The sequence below is a fragment of the Leptinotarsa decemlineata genome, unplaced genomic scaffold (assembly GCF_025532065.1).
Source record: "Leptinotarsa decemlineata unplaced genomic scaffold, Ldec_3_MD MMD2_P_RNA_scaffold_7, whole genome shotgun sequence".
Lineage (NCBI taxonomy): Eukaryota > Metazoa > Arthropoda > Insecta > Coleoptera > Chrysomelidae > Leptinotarsa > Leptinotarsa decemlineata.
In genome coordinates, this window is record NW_027412534.1 from 5625953 (window position 1) to 5648420 (window position 22468).

Genomic DNA, 22468 nt, shown 5'->3' on the forward strand with positions numbered 1-22468 from the left:
AGGGATCGATTCGGCTCTTGCTTCATGAAAGAGAACCAGAAAGGAAACCAGAACTACGAGGACTGCAACTCATATTTGGGGGGCAAGAATGACCTGAGTCCATTGATCGCACTGAAAAAGAAGGTTGATCATTCACTTGTGTATTAACCTTGATAGGACACGGCTTGTTTCGGAGAGATTTCAGTTCCATACTGAAATTAGGGCAATGCATGATATCATCAAAATTATGTGAAGGAGGAATAGTTCCAAGGACTGAAGTAGCATTGCCACGTTGAATAGCAATACTAATCATTTCTATCAGAAAAGAGGTAGAACTCTAGTTTAATGAAAGAGTCTTTTCAATCCGTATAAGGTTCTTTCAGTAAAATAACTAAAAAAACGACTTTGATCGTTCGATCATTCATGCGTAATTATTAGTGTTTGTGTTTTTTTTGATAAGTGTACTTGTTTTTGAACGTCTGGAGGTCGTTTGGAGGTCAATTTGCACTCCTTCCATTCCAATGGAATGGAAGAGGCGTACATAAATTAGTTTTCTATGACCCAAGTACTTTAGAATATATTTTTGAGGATCACATAAAAACGAAGTGTATCGGTGATTTAAAGATTACCTATATTATTATATGGAGGATGGCGAAAAACATTTCCAGCAGTTAGGTACTTGACTAATACCGGTGTTGCATCTTGTCTTGACAGAATAAAATAATGTCTTTCTTCATCTCAACTAATCAACTTATGATGTACTGTTTGGAACCTTTGGTGTAGTAATGAATATTACTGGAGTTTTTCCCAACACCAAATCGTTATTTTTACACCTCGACACGTGTTTCGATCACCAAGTGATCATCTTCAAGAGGAAGATAAAACTAGAAACTACTCAAAACTAAAGCTACTTATGCTATTCAGGTAAATCATACAGGTAGGTAATCAGTAATACCACCCATACAAGTGTACCACCCTAAATTAATTTTACAATTGGCCTTTCTATTATTTTACAAACGTCCTTATGTATGTTTAAATGTTACAGCTATTTATAGAACAATTTTATATAGCTGAAAATTGTTCTATAAATAGCTGTAACATTTAAACATACATAAGGACATTTGTAAAATAATAGAAAGGCCAATTGTAAAATTAATTTAGGTTGGTACACTTATATGGGTGGTATTACTGATTACCTACCTGTATGATGTACCTGAATAGCATAAGTAGCTTTAGTTTTGAGTAGTTTCTAGTTTTATCTAGTTTTATCGAGGTGTAAAAATAACGATTTGGTGTTGGGAAAAAACTCCAGTAATATTCAACTAATCAAGAGAAAATACTTCTCTCGTCTTGACAAGAATGCTGAGAGGAGTTTTCTCTTGCCTGGTCCTGTCTCGCCAAATCAGCATCATCCATCACAATTTTAGAATTTTCAATACATCTCTTCGTATTTGTAGTTGAAAACATAATATTCTTCGTTTTCGATTTTTGTTTTTGAACATTCAAAGTGAAAAAACAATTTCAGTTACTATTTTATTTATGATTACTATTACTTCTTTCTTCCGAAAGACAAATTTATTTCCGTCTGCCGTTGCTTCCGCTTGTATAAATCTCAATACGTTGTTCACAATTTCTCTGCTTCTTCCACTGAGAACCTCGTTTTTCATGTCACTGGTCGAAGGCATTTACAGAGACAACAAATAACTCACATTTCAACACACAAAATATTGTATCCCCTCACTTTACTAATAAGATGTGCGTTACACGAATTCCCCGATGTTAATGAGCTTTCGCCCGCTCCGCCGGCTAATCTGCTGGGCATTCAATATTAACAGTTAGATATGCTAAGCTGTACTGCAGAACGGTCATTTTGACTTCGTTTTTTAAGAAAAAATACAAGCACTACAGGAAATGCTGAGGCGATCTTAGAGCGGTGCCTAGCCAAATGACAGAAGGTCGTCCTCTTTGTTCCTCATCGTGAATGTTTTTGCGGCCATACCTAAAATATTCACGTACCATTCCATCACTCATGATGGTTTCAATATAAACTTCGCTCATTTGGCTTTGAATTTCAGCTGCTTTCAAGTCTCTAGCACTATAAAAAATAATTATAAATCTCTGTAGTTATAAATTTCAAGAGATCTAAAGCAAATGGAACTTCAAACGTTCAAGCCAGTCTCTATATACCTACACAGTATAGAGACTGGCTTGAACGTTTGAAGTTCCATTTGCTTTAGATTTGTTTACTGCCAGTCTTCAAGCATAGCCCATTGACTAATAAGAAAATCTCAAGAGATTTGATTATTCTGATTTCTGGTAAATTTCAAGAATGAAAAAATTGGCGTAAAATCTTTACATTATCTGAAAAGAATCACTTCAGTCGACTGCAGAAATTACATTGGGCAATTTTACCTCCAATGACCAGAAAATATGCAGGCGCCATATTATATGATCATTCATTATGGAGAACAATATATAAACCATGACCAAACAAACTATCGACAGAAGAATGTAGTTTAAAGAAAATTGGCTCTTAAAGCATTTACTTTGATTCTGTTTGTATTCCATAGAGGTCAGGAGCTGGGTATATAATATCGTTTTCATCATTATAATTTCACCAGAATAGGAATTACGTAATATTTTTAATTTTTTCATTGAGGCAAATTTAACCCCGCATGCAAAGCAACACCACTTTCAGAGTTATTATTCATTTTTTTTTAATTTGAACATTGTTGATTACGTAACAAAATTGACATTCTTCCTAAAAAATAATAGTAAAATACACTACAGAAATTTTCAAATTTCTAATTTTAGGAATTGTTAGTTATCAACATACTACACGAATACTTGTCAAAAATAATAATGTTAACAGTGACCGTCATGATAACCAACGGTTACTGTCGACAGAAAATGAACTATTTCAAATGTGTTCGTCAAAATTCAAGAATACAGGGAAATGCTTACCTTCTTAATTCATCAAAACCTAAATTATGAAAGTCTTTCAACAAGCCAACAAGTCTTGTCCTTCTTGTCGTTGACGTTCATGTGGTTCAAAATATATCATTTTGATTTCTAGAATAATTCCTTTCGTGGCAGAAGATGCACTAGATATTGAGGGGAAGAAAGAAGAAATGGATTACCCTCAGCAGCGAGTTATAGACACAGATGCCTCCCCTTCAAACATCATAATCATTTTTCTCCGCCTGTGAAAACAGAAGGTTTCGTCTGATATTTGGATATTCTGAAGAGTTTGAACATAAAGTTTTTCATTTCAGGCGGTTTTGTGCCGAAAGACCCACTAATTTTGGATGAGTTTTACGAAAATGCAGTTACACCATCTTCGGTATCCGACGACAATAAATCGATAGGTGAGTGGAAGTTCTCCCTAATTTTAATTTTAGTATTCAGGAGAGATAACATGGATTAGAACAAACCCACGACCTCGATACTTCGATGAAAAAATATCGATCTTTCGAAAAAATTGGTAAAAACCCAAGTTATAGAATTTCAAACAACTTCATTCATCATGAATGTTTTTGGTAAAATTGAGAATAAACGAGTTATTCAATAAACAAAAATCTATTGTTGTATTAAACATGGCGGATGATGCAATGGTTATGTAAAGTAAAGTAAAGTGAACTTTATTGATTACGAATAAATAACAGGAGTAGCCTGCCAAATTTGAGAGATATCATAAGGTGGAGAGTAACAGTACACATATACATGTAGAGATTAAAAAATTACGTATAAATATATAAGAGTATGTGAAATCTTGAATGTGTAATACACATGCAACGATTAAGGGCATTGCAATTTTATATTATTAGAAGCAATGAAGTAGTGAATTGTGGAATTCATATATTTTTCTACACCCGTACTCTAACAATATACTTATATCACCATAATCCGTTTCATAATGATATCCATTATGATACAGATTTTTCATAACGATACAGATTATCAACCAATAGAAACCCATAATTTTTCAATCAAGAATCCTGTTCCTTTGTTTGTCCTAGATTCTAACTTAAGTAACTAATTGCTTTATTTGTCAAAATCAGTTTTCATATTACCTACCTATATTATCAAAATGTCTGAAAACAGCGATATAGAAGGAATACCATCGACTCCAATATTTTTAAAAGATCAGATTAATTACAGTTGTTATATTCAATATAAATATAATTAGAATCTATATAGTTTTCATATATCCATGATAATACCATCAAGTTTGTGTTTTTTTAAAAAAATATGAGTTAGTTACTGTGAATGTGTTCGATACAAATATAATATTTATAGTTTTTCATTATTTATCGGGTTTAGAAAAAATAGCGTATGCAACTCTCATGTAATGGTTATTAATACACTCGCATATACCATACAAAACTCGCCTTCGGCTTGTTTCGTATCCCGGTTAATGCTCGTGTCTGAATAACCATCATTACATGATCGTTGCATATTATACTATTTTCTATTGACTAGAAGCATTGTTCAGTCAATTTCTTTTCTTAAGGAGATACATGCTGAGCTTTATCAGGCCTCCACTGAGTTTATTGGGAAACTTTAAGTTGGGAGAGTTGGAAGACGATATTTTCAGTTGGCCTATTTGGCCTCACCTGTCTATTATTTCGGGTGGGATGGTTGCGGAAGTCTGAGTTCAACTTTAGATACCTCCTATTTCTGTGCAATTCAATAAGGGTTTAATGTAGATAGATGCAAAGAAGTGACATTAATTGGTTTCTGATGAAAAGTGGCCTACAAGGTTGGTCATAACGCGTAGCTTCGATTATTGTCAATGCCCTCTTTGCAACTTGAATACTCTTGATGCCTGACTAGCTTATATTCGAATGAAAGAGAACGAGGTATTTAGTCATTAGTACATCTTTGTGCTGATGACTAATGACAGTTTACGCAGTAAAAATAGGTGGCTATACTGCAAAGATGGTTTATATGGTTAGCTGGCTAGACAGTTCATTGCAAACATGGTTTATGTAGCTAGTCCACTTCAATCCATCATCGAGAGTTATCCCCAGAAGTTTAACAGTGGATCCATTCGAAATGTTTTTATTAGAGGAGAATATGATTTGCTGGGTCTTATCATTGTTCATTTTTAGTTTATTTGTCGTGAACCACAGTCCGGCTTTAGATGCAGTAGTCACCATTTGTTCATTAAGTACAAATAGACTATGGTGCGAATCAATTAACAGAGTGTCATCAGCAAAAGCAATACACATGTCCGTAAACAAGTATGGAATAGGTCATTGGCAAAAATGGTGAACGACAGTGGCCCAAGGACGGTTTCTTGTGGCATGCCATTATCAGTATGAGCCTGTAGCGAAGTAGTTCTGATGACCGATACCTTCCATTTGTTGACGGTTGGTCGAATAGGATCTTGCGAGGTTCAGTGGAATTCTCCTTAAACCATAGTGCTCGAGCTTTGCTATCAGCGGCTCATGAGAGACACTATCAAACGCCTTATGGAATGGTACCCCAGGGACTGCCAGTACTGCCTCCCTCAAAAAGTTCCGAAATAAAATGACCAATAAAAATATTTGCTAAGCTGACCCCGATTTTTGATTCCAGATGCATATCTTTCTATCATAATCTCAACTTTCTCCACCTCCACCCCTTGGTAATTATCACTCGTAGAATTTGAATAGGAAAAATAATAAGTTTGACATATCAATGAAAAGGTAATTATATAAAGAATTTCTATTATGACTGTTCACTACGTTACTTTTCATTTTGCGCCCTCTTATAGGAAGAACAACTGTTTCGTATTTCAAATTATTATATTTCATTTGATAGATAATGTGAACAAGCCATGAAAAAACTACAGAATAAAAAAAAGAACATGTTTCGTAGTCAGTGCCGCACACTGTACATATAGAAGATGCATGCATCAATATGGGTATAAGTACAGGCCGTTTCAGATACCCATGAGGTGGTAACATTGCTATATTTTGTACTGTAACAGATATAAAGACAGAAATATGAAAACAACAAAATGGTAAATGAAAATGTACAGGAACTTTCGTGGTTCTGAAATTATACAGGAAAAACTACAAATGCTGTTTTTGTATTTTTACGAATAGAATTGTTATTTCAGAAAATATATAAAAGGGAAAAGGAAAGTTTCGTTAAGAAAGAACGGTTTTGGCTTTCTACTTGGCCATTTCAATACAAAAAATGGAAGAAAGCAATCAATCAAGAAAAAGCCTCTTAGTAACAGTTACTTTCATATTAACATTGAATTACACGGAAGAAAAATACTTTCAAAACAACTTCTTTTATATGCACACCGAATTTTACAAAGAAACTGTTCTTTTGTTCCTTCATTCAGTTTGTTTCCAAACATTCGTTATAGTATTGAATCAGATATCATTCACAGGAACACAATATAGTGAATGATAAAGGTAAAATTTCATTTACATGGAACACTGTCATCCTCACTAGTGGAACTTTTCTTTCCCAAAACATTATTCAATTTAACCCTTCGGTAGACGCAGTAACATTTTACACAGCAATAGTCGCACACGGTCCGCAAGACCAGTTGAATAATATATATTTATTGAATAATTTTTTCGAATTTTTCAATTAATATTGTTTTATCATCTTTTTTTACTATTCAACAGTTCATTTAGATATTGATTTCCTGCAAAAGTAGAAAAATAAACGACTTTTTGATCACTATTTATTTTATTCCTACAACATAATTTTCAGAAAAAAAAGGAACATATAATTCTGAAATATACTGGAATCGACACCAATAGAAAATGATTCAACTACATTATACATATAAAGCTAGAGGAAGGGTGTAAAATTACATGTTAAATTTAGGTATATATGTTATTTGTGGCAATCCTTACATATCGGGATGACATGCTCTAAACATAAATATTTCTTACATAACGCACAGAAATATTTTGTTTTACGATTTTTTTTTCCAACTATAATAGCCACATCTGCCAATTTCTCCTGGATTTCTTTGAACGGGTACTGAATCATCGTCCAAATGGCATATCTCTTTCAAGCGCATCCTTATTGTCCTTGGAATATTTGCATTCATACTTCGGCATTTCTGATGGTTATACATAAGACTGAAAGACAACTCTGTCAGAAATTGTCTTCTTGTTTTTGTAGAGTTTGTCAGATTACTGTTAAATATTACGAAAGAATTGATTCCTGTTACATTCAGTATACTATAAAAAATAACCAATGGCCATCTTCTACTACAACGTGCCACATTATACTGTGCAGATAACTGGTCTACAACATCGACCCCGCTTTTTGTACTATTATACATTAAAATCATTTCCTGTTTTCCAGTTTCTGCATCAACATTGTCTTCATAATGCATAGTCGAATACAGTAAAACATTTTTGTTTTTTTTTTGGAATATATGATACCAAAGTTCCTCCGCAACCAAACCCAAACGTACTAGAAGCAATAGGCCGTCCTGAATTTTGTGAAAAAAAATTGGTATTTCTTTTCTTCTGCCTTTTATCGTTCTCAGGAGGGTCAAATCATTCTGTTTCAAAGTCAAACCAAGCGCAGTGCTAGTAAACCAATTGTCAGTGGTTACATTTCTCTTAGAACCATAAAGATGTTGGCAGGCTCGTTCAGTCACAGCTTTGGTACTAGTATCTTGATAATAGGGGCCTTCTGCTTGATTTTTTCCGACGTATACTTCCATATTGCTGGTATAGAATAATTTTGCATCGGATAAGGCAATATTTTTATTCCATATTTGTTAGGTTTGCTGGGAATGTACTGACGGAAGGAGCATCTGCCTCTGAATGCTTCTAGTTTCTCATCCACCGTTACATATTGCGAATGGAAAAAGCATTTTTTCTGATTATCATTCCACTTTGTTATCAGACATCTCACTAGAGCTATTTTATCTAGAATACGTCGATCGTCCCTAGTATTGATGTCGTCAAACCTCATATATCTCAATAATATATCTGAACCTGGTAATGTGCATTGTCAAACGAAACACCTCTATACCAGTGCCATCTGTTTTCCATAAATCAAGGGTGTTCAAATGGCTTGCTTTTCTCACACCTGCAAGATATAACAGGCCTATAAATGCACGAATTTCTTCAATGTTTGTTGGATATATATCTCGTTCACGGCTAAACTTGTGCCTCTCTGTCTCAATTTTAGTGTTCGTGTTATCAACGATCATTTGTAACATGTTCGAATCGAATAAATTATTCCAAATATCTTGGATATTGGTTATATTTCTAACACATGGTTTTGATCCTGGAAGTTGCAAAACAATATTTTCTCTTCGAGTTATAACATTTTTAGGTCGTCTATGTTTGGCCCATTTTCTTTTGTGGTCTTTTCCAATAAAGTACGGTCCACGAATAAAAGATAATTCTTCCCTAACTTCTAACTTCCCTCTGACCTTTCTTCAATGTTATCTTCCTCTTCTAATTCCTCTTCGTCATCGAATCCATCTTCTGGTTGGATTTCCTCAAAAAGACGCAACAGCCTTTCCTGTTCTCTTTCATAATCCATAATTTTGACTACAGTAATCGCACACGGTCCACCGCACCAGTTTATCCAATTACTCACTTACTATTCTAGCACCGTCAACGAAAGAATACACACTGATCTATCATCCCATAAATGGAAGGTACTCGGCCGGAGAGTTCCGTACACGCCCAATAACGTTTCCGAAATACCGATTATAATCCTGTCTAGACCAGCTGCGTCTACTGAAAGGTTAAGGTATAGAACAATAATTCAGGAGAAATCAGTCTTGAAACAAGGATTAATGTTACAAAAAAGGAAAAATAGAAATTTTTGTTGAGTTCGAGTATCTTTTTATCGAAATTATTGGGTAATGTCTGAGATATGTCAAGAGCTGAAGAAATCAAAACAATTTCCAATAGAACTAACTATGATGTGAAAATATCAAATGTGATTCACTACTAAATTTTGATTTAATCGTTTCACTAATACATATGATAAAAGATACAGGTCCGTATTTGAAAAAAATAAGATGGCCGTGTTGACACTCAACTCAATCAAAGATTGATTGTTACATCGTCATTTCAAAACAATGAAGCTTTCTTCTTCCATTTTTTATGTATTCTGAAATAACAATTGTATTCGTAAAAAACCGAAACCCGTATTTTCAGTTGAATCTACTTGTCATCGATGACATAAGTAGATTCAACTCAATCGTGACATATAGTCGTAATTTAATAAATGAATTGAGTGCTTCATCTTATAATGTTCTCCAGATTGGTGCTGAATAGTGTCTCATTCCGAAACATCGGATATCCACCAGTGAGTGACAGTGTTCCATGTAAATGAAATTTTACCACCATCATATACTATATTGTGTAGGAATCATGTGAATGACATCTGATTCAATACTATATCGAATTTTTGGAGTCAAATTGAATGAAGAAATTGAAGAAATCAAGCGAAAAATGGTCAACTCCCGCCAAAAAGTCATCTTCTGCTAAACCGGTGAAGCGTAAAGAGTACGCGATGTCCCATAAATAGTAATCTTTCGGAGGAATTAGTTCAGTCATTACCCAAAGACGATTGTAGATGCTAACAATCGATACGTCGGGAAGTAACTTGGCTTGGAATCTCTTAATAATTTTTTTTTTGTCAATTGTGGTATTTTATTCCTCTATAATTTCATTTCAGGGTTTTCTTAGTTTTTTTTTGCTTGATATAATTGTTTTTTGAACTTTTTTTTTAATTCTTCATTTGTATTGGTTCTTTCAGGGATTTTATATAATATTATACGATGGAAGTCCGAACTAATGAAATTTATCATGAAACATTGTTATTCCTTTTCCCTGTTGTGTCTTTTTACAAAAGAGAAAACATGGCAAAGTAGCTCCAGCAGCTGTTCGTCGGCGGCATATGGAAGTGGATTAATGTTATTCTGTTAAATAAAATAAGGATACAGTAAGGGCGCCACTGTCTTTTTTCATAAGTTCTCATTTGGAAAAGATCAAAAACCTAAGGTAGAGGGTAGATAGAACAGTTGGAATAGAAGACATACCCAATTTCATTCATTTAATGAGATAAATATTAAGTTGTACGGTACTATTATGCAATTATAACAAAGCACACGATCGTATATATTGAACCTTCTCAAGCCTACTTTACGGATAACTTGCTGATACCAGTATGTATAAATACACACATCGGAAAAGTCTAGGGATATTTTTATAACATACTAAATATCATAAAAATAAATGTATGAGGTCGTTTAATCTCGATTAAATTGGTACACCCGACCACCCTGTAGATTTCTATGGGTTGAACAAAGCCTGCAAAAACGGTAACTAATATTTTATCAAGTTTTTTACAAACTATAGGTTTTCGGCTGAAATGAATAATCTGAAAGTGTCGAGTTTGTACATTCTATGCAGTTCTTGCTCAGCAATTAAACTGGAAATATTGTGCTTTAACATGGAACGCCATCACTTACCATTGGCTGAGATGAATAGAGCTGTAGGGCTTCTTCAAGGTGGCATGCGACAAAATGATGTAGCTCTTCGTTTGGGGGTCTCCCAAAGTGTTATCAGTCGATTGTGGCGGCGTTTCCGTGAAACTGGCAGTCCAGCCGAACAACATCCAGGGCGAGGACGCGCTACAACTGCAGTTCAAGACCGATTTTTGGTCTTAACCGCAAGAAGACAACCGACAATCACAGCACCTGAGTTGGTTTACGTGTTGCAGCAGACGCACCAGGTAACCATTGGTCGTGATACTGTCAGAAATCGACTGCATGAAGCAGATCTCCACAACAGAAGGCCACTTAGATGTCTACCTTTGTCGACAGGCAATCGCGGTAGAAGATTAGAACATCAAGAACATCAAGAACATCAAAACTGGGATGCAAATGATTGGGCCACAGTTTTGTTTACAGACGAATCCAGATTTGGATTTTATCCAGATTCTCGTCGAGTAAGACTGTGGAGACGACCTGGAAATAATGAACGTTTGAGACACGTCCAGGAAGTCCACACATACAGAGGTAGTACAGTAATGCTATGGGGCGGAATCATGATCGGCGGCAGAACCGATCACGTTTTTCCAAATCGCTCCCTCACAGCTCGACAGTACCTCGACACCATTCTTCTACCTATCGTCTGTCCGTTTGCTGGTGCTGTTGGTGAAAACTTCCACCTAATGCACGATAATGCTCGTCCACATGTCGCGCGTATAGTGACTGACTGGCTCACCAACGAAGGAGTTGATGTATTGCCATGGCCAGCACAATCACCGGACCTGAATCCTATCGAGCATGTGTGGGACATGCTTCAACGAAGAATTACTCCGCATATGGGGAACATTCACACAACGTTTCAATTGAGAGAGCTTTTAATCGCTGAATGGGCAAATGTACCTCAACAAGACATTGACAATCTCATTTTGTCGATGCACGATAGATGTAGGGCCGTAAAAAACCAGCGTGGAGGCCATACTTTGTACTGATTCCAATTTTTTTTGTATTATGATTTTTTTTGGGGTGCCAAAGAAGAGCCATATTTTTTTTAGTTTTGCTTATATGCGCACTCAGTATTTTTGACCATTTAATAAATTTTGTTGTAAGTTACATTCGTTTAATAATCACCCGTCAACTTTTTTCTCCCTAAAGCGATCTAAAAAAAAATTATTGCCATTTTTAAAAATATCCCTAGACTTTTCCGATGTGTGTATATAAGAAGAAGTGTGTACCCAGGGCAAAATTCATGAATTTTTCCTATTGGGGAATAAAATGTTTTTGTGAGTTATGTTACCTCAAAAGGGCTGGAATATTGAGGAATATAGCAAATTTATATAAATATGTTTGAATGGTTAAATATAAACAGTTAAATATTGAATGTAAGAACTTAAATATCAAATCAAAACTACAATACTGAAAGAACTCTATCATCTATAACTGGCCTTTCATTCAACGTTGATTCTAATGAAGTAACAATTGCAGAGCAGGTGAGATCCTCAAGCAGTAAGAAAGGAGGAGTGGTTGTATTTTTTCTTTTCGTCTTGTCACTTGCTAGGAGTCAAAGAGGACATCCAAATGGATAAATAGAGCCGAATCAGTGAATAGGAACACCCTTGTGGCCCTGGTTAACGTTTCCAAATCCTTCGGGATTAGGATTAGGTTGAGAACATTTTTCTTAGGAAAGAAAAACCCTATAAGAATATTCGAGTACATTCTTGGAATAATAAAAACACAATGGAGTGGTGGACTCACCTCTGGTACCAAGAGAGTTCTCTGCTGCAAATGAATCGACAACTGAATTCTCCGAAAGACAATATTTTTCAAACACAAAAGGTTACTGCCATTATACATCACATAACATGGATTCGCTTCTAATTGAAAGGGATGGGTACTCCCTATCTGAATTCAGTTTGTCGATTGCTTGTCGTTCTCGGAAATGATTCTGTTAAATTTGTGGGATCTCCATAGAGTTCACACACTAGAGACTATCGGAACTAAACGAAGTCTAACAGTTTATAAGAAGAAAAGAGAGATGGAATGCGAAAAGGTAAATTTGTCAACACAGAATATCATTTGCGAGTCTATAGGTGCTCCTTGATAATTTACCAATATACGGCTTTGAAAATAAACGTTGAACCAGTCAGCTCAAGATTATTCCAATAACTATACAGTGTGTCCAAGATAGAGATCCTAAGCATGGGAATCTCAGTACCTGTTGGAGATACAGCTTAGGTTGAATTAGGAAAAAGTTGTGTTCTTTAAAGCTTATTTACATGCCGTTTAGAAACTTGAAGAATTTCCATGGCCTGCTGAGATATTTGGGAAAAACGAGAATTTGACAATATCAATTTTATTTTTTTCTGACTTTATTTGAAAAGATATCAAAAAACGAATAACACTTTTTCATTTGCACTTTCAAGGTACTACACGATGGTATTTTTAGTTTTTATATCCGACGTTTCGTTTTCAAAAAACCATCATCAACTTTATTTTTTTAAATAGCCCGAAAAAAAAGTACACCCTGTATCTGATTCCATTTTTTATTACGAATTCAACGATGTATCACATGCCATTGTTTTCTTTTTAGTTTAAAGGAAAATTACATTTTTTCTATTAAAAAAAAAAATCTTTAAGTAGGCGTTGCAAACAAATGCTTTGACGTAAATACCTGTCACCGAGCCTGTCAAATATTATTTAATTACACGATAAAATAGTAATTGTCGTTGTTGTTAGCCTGTTTGTCGAGTTGTTGTTTTTAGAGTTATTGTTACTGTTGTCGTTATTATTGTTCATTGTTGAATAGATAATATTGTGTTATTATCGTCGAATATGCCGGGTGAGCATTATAGCCATGAAGAAAAGTTTGACATGCTAACATGCTACATTTTGTGCCACAAAAATACTGTAAATACAGCAGCAATGTATCTTAATACATATCCAGAAAGAAAGCAGCCATGTAAGTCCATTTTGTTAGAGCTGGCTCGAAATTTAAAAGAATATGGTTCATTTAAAAAGCCTGTTTTATCTCGAAAAAATGAATCTTCAGAAGAAGCCCAAAATAATGTTTTACAAGCAGTTGTTGAGAACCCTGAAATATCAACTAGGCAAATCGAAAATAATGTAGGAGTAGCCAAATCCACAGCTCAATTTATTTTGCGTAAAAATAGATATCACCCCTATAAATTTAGGATTTGCCAAGGACTTAAACCAGGGGATTTCGAACGGCGCCGAAATTTTTGCGAATGGTATACACGCGCGTGTGAAGAAGATTATAATTTCCCTTCAAAAATAATATGGTCCGACGAAAGTATGGTCACTAATAATGGTATCTTCAACCGCCGCAATACGCATTACTGGGCTCAGCAAAATCAGCGTGTTAAGAAAATATCAAGACATCAAGAACGTTTTGGGTTTAATATGTGGTGTGCAATTTTAGGAACTAAAATACTAGGTCCGTTTTTTTACTATAATTCTTTGACCGCCGAACGATACCATCATTTATTGCAAAACTATGTAGATGACTGTTTAGATAATTTACCTCTGGCACAGGTCAATAACTGTTGGTTTCAACAAGACGGTGCTCCTGCACATATTTCTAGACAAGTTCGAGAGTATCTTTCGCAGCGATTTCCTGGAAGGTGGATTGGAACCTTTAGTGAAGTGTCTTGGCCAGCGCGATCTCCTGACTTAACTCCTCTGGACTTCTTCATATGGGGTTTTGTTAAAAACCGGGTTTACCAACATTCTTTTGAAACTGAACAGCAGTTACGAGAATCTGTAACTGTCGCATTTAACAGTATTACACCAGAGATGTTACGTGATGTTTTAAGTTCTACAGTTAGAAGACCATACTTTTGTTCGGAAAATAACGGAAACCTGTTTGAACACCTCCTTTGAATTAAATAAAAAATGCGTTAATTTCTTTGTTGTTTTCATTACTTTAAAAAAATCATTATTAACCTACTTAAAAATACATTTTGAAAATAGAAAAAATGTAATTTTCCCTTAAACTAAAAAGAAAACAATGGCATGTGTTACATCGTTGAATTCGTAATAAAAAATGGAATCAGATACAGGGTGTACTTTTTTTTCGTGCTATTTAAAAAAATAAAGTTGATGATGGTTTTTTGAAAACAAAACGTCGGATATTAAAACTAAAAATACCATCGTGTAGTACCTTGAAAGTGCCAATGAAAAAGTGTTATTCGTTTTTGATATCTTTTCAAATAAAGTCAGAAAAAAATAAAATTGATATTTTCAAATTCTCGTTTTTCCCAAATATCTCAGCAGGCCATGAAAATTCTTCAAGTTTCTAAACGACATGTAAATAAGCTTTAAAGAACACAACTTTTTCCTAATTCAACCTAAGCTGTATCTCCAACAGGTACTGAGATTCCCATGCTTAGGATCCTTATCTTGGACACACTGTATACATTTATGATTATTTACAGGGGCGTGGACACTGTACATGTGTACATGGGAGGTGGGTTGATACGTTTTTATCATATTTGGTGGTTTACGAAAACTAGTTGGTGAATATATTACTATCTTTTGCAGTTCCTAAACTGGAGCAATATACAAAGTGAAACATTGATCACCTTAAAACAAAAATAAACGCAGTGGGTGGAAACGAAAACGTTACAACATTCTCAATCAACTTCAAACTACACATCTTTGTATAGAGTTACCTTTTTGAAACTGATTGCTTTCTTCCTTTCTTAATTTTTTTGTATAAAGATGGAGAAGTAGAAAGCCGAAACATCTCTTTCCTAATGAAACTTCCATTTTCCCTTTTATATATTTTATGAAATAAAAATTCTATTCGTAAAAATACAACTGTATATTCCTGTATAACTTCAGAAGGGCAAAAGTCGATGCTGCAGTACTTTGTAATTGATTGTTATAACATGGTCAACGCTATAATAGCGCTGCTGCAATGAATGGTCCCTTCGAGAAAGTTCAGTTATATTTATGTCATTTTACCATATGTTCACTACAGCTCTCATTCTTCAAATTAAGCTATAAAACATTTATTAGATATTGTGTGAGCATGTTTGAGACAATATTGATTAACTCGGAAGATTTGGTCCCCAAGATGGGTGAAGAATCATGTTACCCACTTCATAATTATAATTACCAAGAAACAACAATAGTTCAAAACTGGCAACAGAGATCTATCTATATGTTATTAGTGAATTCTCATTCCTGCCATGGAATGAATAAGCTGAGCCGTTGTTAGATGTTTTTTCATTCGAAATGTAAACGTTTTCTTCAAGATAATTCAATCCCAGCACTAGGCATATGGTTCCATTTCTTCCAAAAACTAGTAATAAGTTGATTCTACTGTTTTTCAGCAAATTGTATTACCCATGACGGTGAAGAAATAATTCATGGCCAGTCAATTGCGTCTGATTCTCCATGTACAACTTGTACCTGTTTTTATGGAAACATTGCATGTCAGAAACCAAATTGTCCCATTCCCATACCAGATTGCGGAAAATTTAGCAGTCAAGATCTCGCATTGTGTTGTCCTCGTTACATCTGTGGTGAGTATTTGGTACCTACGTTTACAATATTGTTTTTTTATTTTTTGTGTCTACCTCGTAAAAACTAAATCATTCAATTTGATGTTCAAAATGAAAAAAACTCATAACAAATATTTGAAATACAAACTAAATAGAGAAAAGTGTTCTTTGTATAATTCGATGTTCATATAAAAGTAGTTATTTCTAAAGTATTTTTCTATCGTGTAATTCAATATTTATATGGAACTCGTTGTTTCGAGAAGGGCTTTTTCTTCCAGTTTCTGTCTGAAAGTTACTTTTTTGCAAAATCTACATATCTTTGTCTGTTTTAATGTGGTTGACAATATTTTATGATGAATTTTATTAGTTCGGACTTCCATTGTCTAATTCGAAATCCCTGATATTAAAAAAAAATCTGTTCAAAATCTGTTTTTCCGTTATTCAGCTGTCGCACCCCCTACGAACGACAACCCTCAGAAGTCGAAACTTGTGCGAGCTAAGGATTAACGAGGTCTTACCTTTTAACGTGTGATTTCTAACACGGTTAGGTTAGGCTATCATATTGCTTGTACATAATTGATAGTTGTCTTATTCATTATAATTTTATTTGTTCTTCCATAGATTTCGAATCATATTAGAATCACATCATACAATGTGAGTCTGAACTAGTAAAATGTAAATCTTTGTCTTATTCGGATGTCCACCAACTCTTCTCGGTGGAACAAAAGCCTAGAAAATAAAAGAAAAAAAGTTCGACGTTTATTCAATCGAGCTAAAGAGTCAGGTAACTGGAAGCTTTATAAAACTACTCTAACGTTAAACAACAAGGAAACCAGAAAGGCAAAACGGGAGTCTTGGAGGAAGTTCTGTGAGAGTATTTCTGATTTACCTCGCAGCACAACAATTCACAAGATTCTCTCTAGAGAGCCAACTGCTGAAATTGGGTCGCTTAAACGACCCGATGGAACATTTACGACCTCTAGTAAAGAAACGTTAGAGCTTTTGATAGAAAACCTCTCTCCTAGAAATCTGATAACAGACCTCCCATCTTCGAGGGCACTAAACGCCCAAAAAAGAACGATTGAGACGTCGTAAAGAAGGTTATCACAGCACCGGCAGTTGAATGGGCTATCAAGCCTTTTCAGCCCTTCAAATCTCCCGAAGAGGATGGTATATTTCCAGCTCTTCTTCAAAAACAGACTGGACATAATTTTACCTATTCTCACAAAATTGTAGAGAGCTAGTCTGACGTGGAACTACATACCAACCAGTTGGTTGGCAGCAAGGGTGGTATATACCGGGTGTCCCACATTTTATGTGACAGGCAATATCTGGTTTGTTGGAGGAGATACACAAAAATGTTTCATACAAAAGTTTCAGGAGTTCATGAGAGCTATATTTTGATATAATTTTTAAATATACAGGGTGTTTGGTGTAGGTGCTACAGACCAAAATTCCATTTTTTAAAATAGAATGCCCTGTGTATCATATTCAGATGCTACGTTAAATTCTGATATCATTTCATGTTTGGTTTTTGAAATTCGGTTACGGCGTTGTTGAGTTATTGCACTTTTCCTTAAATATAAAGTTTCAAAAAAACTTATTTACTCGTACACGAATCCAGTCTATATCTTTTATTAAATTGAACTAGACTGCTACTGAATACAAACCATTATTCTCACCTCTACGATACGATATCGATATCAGTTGAATATAATATTGAAATTCTTGAGAATGTGACTGACTTGAGGGTGAATTGCTTTATATTGCACAATTTCATCAAGTAGCTTATGCTTGTTGATGCCATAGTAACAAATGTTGTTGAATTGTATCTACTTGTCAGTTCGATTCAGTGATTCTTTGCAAAACAGTAACTGTGTTCTTTGTGCGAAAACTCCAGTATGCCTTTCGCGTTAAGTCCAAGTGATTGCATTGATATGTTATTAATTTTTGGGGAATGTCAGAAAAACTGCCGTCAAGCACAACGTCTATACCAAGAACGTTTTCCAGACAGACCCATTCCGTCACGAATGACTTTTTCGAGAGTTGTAGAAAAATTGCGAACTGGGTCATTTCCTTCTACTATAAAGCATCGTCATCATACGAGATCTGTTAGAACTGAAGATTTAGAGATCAATGTGTTGGCTTATATTATTATTCATCCACAAGTTTCTATCCGTACTCTTGCAAAAGAAGTCGGTGTGAGTAAATCTAATGTACAGAGAATTCTGAAAGAAAATAAATACCACCCATTCAAAATTCAGTTGGTACAAGGTTTGAAACCCACGGACTTTGAACGACGACTTGAATTCATTGCTTGTATTCAGGTAATATTACATGAAAGTCCTAACATATTCAGTCAAATTTTGTGGAGCGATGAATCGCGATTCCACAATAATGGACTTGTAAATCGACATAACAGTCACTATTGGTCTCAAGAAAATCACCACTGGGTCCGCGAAAGTAATTTTCAAACTACTTGGGGTATTAATGTATGGTGTGGATTGTTCAATGGCCGCATCATAGGACCTTACTTTTTCAATGAAAATCTCAATGAACTGCGATATTTACATTTTCTAGAAAATGATTTGATCCAGTTGATGTTGATGGAAGATATTCCCATAGCAGAATGACAAGGAATTGGTGGCAACAAGATGGTGCTCCTCCTCACAATTCACAGGTTGTTACTGAATATCTGGATAGAACGTACCCAAATAGATGGATTGGTAATAAGGGTCCAATTCGGTGGCCGGCTCGTTCCCCAGATTTATCACCGCTTGATTTTTTCCTATGGTGTTATTTAAAAGATATTGTTTTCACTACTCCCCCTTTGAATGTGGATGATCTGAAAATGAAAATTCGACTAGCTTGCAGTGATATTACGCCTGATATTATACGAGCGACTTGTACGAGAGAAGTGATTCGACGTTTCGAAGCCTGTATAATATCTAATGGGCATCACTTTGAACAATTTTTATGACTTTTTTCTAGGTACCTACCATTCTTATGAAATGATTTATCAAGTTATATTATTTACATTGTTATTAATTAAAGATTTGTTTTCGAATACACCTTTTTCAATTTCGCAATTGTTTCATATTCAAAATGATTCCTGACTGAATTCCACAACTCAAAATTGAAACCATTACTTCGAACACCCAAAATTTCGACTAATTTTCATGTGATCTGATGCAGAGAGAATAATTGTATGAGATATTTTTAAAAATAATAGTCGTTCTCAAGACTTTACATTTTAAGCAATAACTCAACAACGCCGTAACCGAATTTCAAAAACCAAACATGAAATGATATCAGAATTTAAAGTAGCATTTGAATATGTAATGATATATAGGGCGTTCTATTTTAAAAAATTGAATTTTGGTCTGTAGCACCTACACCAAACACCCTGTATATTTAAAAATTATATCAAAATATAGCTCTTATGAACTCCTAAAACTTTTGTATGAAACATTTTTGTCTATCTCCTTCAACAAACCAGATATTGCCTGTCACATAAAATGTGGGACACCCGGTATACCTAAAGTGGGTCGGAGAAACCCACACCCTAAATCGGTACGACTAAACAGCCTTACATCCTTTCTGCTAGAAGGACTTGAGAGGATACTGGACGGATATATCAGTAGGGAGATTGCGATTGCTGTATTTCTTGATATTGAAGGAGCATTTGATAATGCACTACCTATATCTATAGGATTGTATCTGGCTAGGAAGGGTATAGAATCGACCATAACTGTGGCTGGATATATGCCATGCTAGTAAACAGAACTGCAACTACGACTCTTCAAGGCGAAGCCATCAGGTTCAGGGTCACCAGAGGCTGCCCTCAAGGTGGGGTACTATCTCCCCTTCTGGATAGGATAGTCTGCTTGATGCCCTCGACAGAAGAAAAGTTAATCCGCAAGCTCATGCAGATGACCTTGTCATCCTGGCAAGGTCCACGTCTGGAAGGGTAGCTTGTAATATCCTCCAAAGCGCGTTGGACGTTGTTCACAGTTGGTGCCTGGTTGGTGTTGGTGAACGATCTAACGCCAATTCCCTCAATGGTGAGGTCATTCCATTTGGAACGGAGGTGAAATATCTTGGCATTGCCCTTAATAAAAAACTCAACTACTGGAACGCTCACTTGGAAAAAGTTTTACACAAAGCCAGACTGTCTCTATGGACATGTCAAGAGATTTGTGGTAGAACTTGGAGCTTAGGTCCCAAACAAATCTATTGGATTCATGTGATAATTGTCAGACTAATGATCACTTATGGTGCAGTTGCTTGTTGGCCGGAGGCCTTACAGAAAACGGCCCAAGCGAGGCTCTCTGGCTTACAGAGACAGGCTTGTCTGGCTATCACTGGTGCCATCAGTACTACACCGTCAGCGGCCATGAAAATCCTTCTAGATCTAACTCCTCTCCACATTTTTCCTGGAGAGAGAGGCTAGATGGACTGCATACGGACTTGTGCACATTGTCAATTACACAAACCATTTAAATGCAGAGTGCAACAGACTGTTGGTTGACACTGGAAATTACAGTATTCTGGAAATGACCTTTGACTTTATGCCTCCAACTGTCAACTACGAATTGCCTTATAAAGTACTATTCCCGAGTGGAGAGTACTGGATCCTTCGGGAAAAGGAAATATTGAGAGCAGGTAGTTGTTACTTCACAGATGGAACAAAAACACCTTCCGGTTCTGGGGCAGGTGTTTTTAGTCGCAGACCCAGGATAGAGATATCTACCTGCCTAGGAACTTATGCGACTGTATTTCAAGCGGAAATTTACGCTATTGAATTGTGTGCGGAGAGATTGGATAATCCAACCTCACACACAAGTCAATCAAAATATTCTCGGACAGTCAAGCGGCGTTGGTAGCTCTTGGCTCCTCTCAAACAACGTCTAAATTAGTAGCAAATTGACAAAAACGACTCTCCTTGATAGGAAGACTTAACAGATTATCTCTGGTCTGGATTCCTGGCCATACTGGCCTGGAAGGTAATAAAGCTGTTGAGTCTCTTGCAAAGGAGGGTGCTGCAAGAGGCTTTATCGGACCAAAGCCTGTCATTGACATCACTTCGGGCGTTGCCAAGCAAACATTGAACACCTGGATGGCAAGAAGATTTATGGACTTCTGGCAGAATCTTCCAGGATTGGTTCACTCCAAGGCGTTTATCCACCCTTCGAAGCTTGATACCAAACAGCTGTTGGACTACAGTAGGGATGAACTATAATGTCTAACAGGCCGTCTCATTGGTCACTGTCCTTTGAATCATCATATGCAGAGAGTTGGACTGTCGGGAGACAGTGTGTGTCGCCTCTGTTTGGAAAATGATGGAACAGCAGAGCATATACTTTGTGCCTGCCCCGCTGGGGACCCAATCTGGTTCTTAGAGTTCAGCAGATCCGTACTCTTACCATCTGACCTGAAAGACCACCCACCATACAAACTAATCGGCTTCGTTAAGAAGCTGGGTTTATTTAGCCGAGTTTGAATAGGTGTGAGTCACAATAAATCCTTATGGGTTGCGGTGGAGGGTCGAATAGACCACTCACTTTAGACCTAACCTAACCTTACCACCATTAAGAATGACAGTGTTCCATGCAAGTGAAATTCTCAGTAATTGTGTAGCAATCCTGTGAATGATATCTGATTCAAATCCATAAGGAATGTTTGGAATACAAACTCAATAGAATAAAGTGTTTTTGTATAATTCAGAATTCATATAAATGTCGTTATTTTGAAAATATTTTTCTTTCGTATAATATAATGTTCGTATGGAAGTTGTTGTTTCTAGAAGGCTTTTCCTTTCAGTTTGTGTCTCAAAGTTAGTTCCTCGCTTATGTACTACACATCTTTGTATAGAGTTAACGTTTTGAAATTATTTGTTTTCTTCCTTTCTTTGGAAGATTCCCACATTTTTTATATGAATATGGAGAAGCAGGAAGCCGAAAGCTTTTTCCCAAAAGTCAGTATGCCCTTATGACATTATCTGTGAAACTACATTGTCAAACACATCGATGAAGTAAGAAGCAAAAGACGAAATTCGCTTGAGTTCTTTTTAAAAGCCATTTTTTTTTAAATTGAAAGACACATTATGGTTTTCACTGAACAGTTTACAAAACCGCAACACGTGTTTAACTATACAATAGCTTTCTGAAGCGTGGTCTCTCACGGTGATGAGTTACTTTAATATATTATGGATTGTCATCAAGTATCAGCCTATCCAGTCACATATCATACTTTTCGAATGAATGTCAACTGCTGAAAAACTGTGAAAAAACTTCGTATTTTATTTTCAATACTTCAAGTTGTTTAACAATAGTTTCATAGATGTCATATTAATGCCGCCGTTTCCTCATTCTGAGAAAACAATGTTTGCTATTCTACCGAATATCATATGTTGCGTGTGGCCGTTTAAAATGAAACGCACGAAACGGGATAAATGGCAAAAAATTAA

General features: G+C 35.7%; 1 protein-coding gene across 1 annotated transcript in view; it reads left to right on the forward strand.

Annotated features, from left to right (window-relative positions):
* Positions 1–22468, forward strand: part of LOC111515241 (uncharacterized) — a 127648-nt gene that overhangs the window by 94605 nt on the left and 10575 nt on the right. Inside the window, 4 exon segments of the mRNA XM_074170263.1 lie at positions 3056–3150; positions 3153–3197; positions 3255–3347; positions 15829–16020. Of these exon segments, the coding sequence (XP_074026364.1) occupies positions 3056–3150; positions 3153–3197; positions 3255–3347; positions 15829–16020 (425 nt within the window).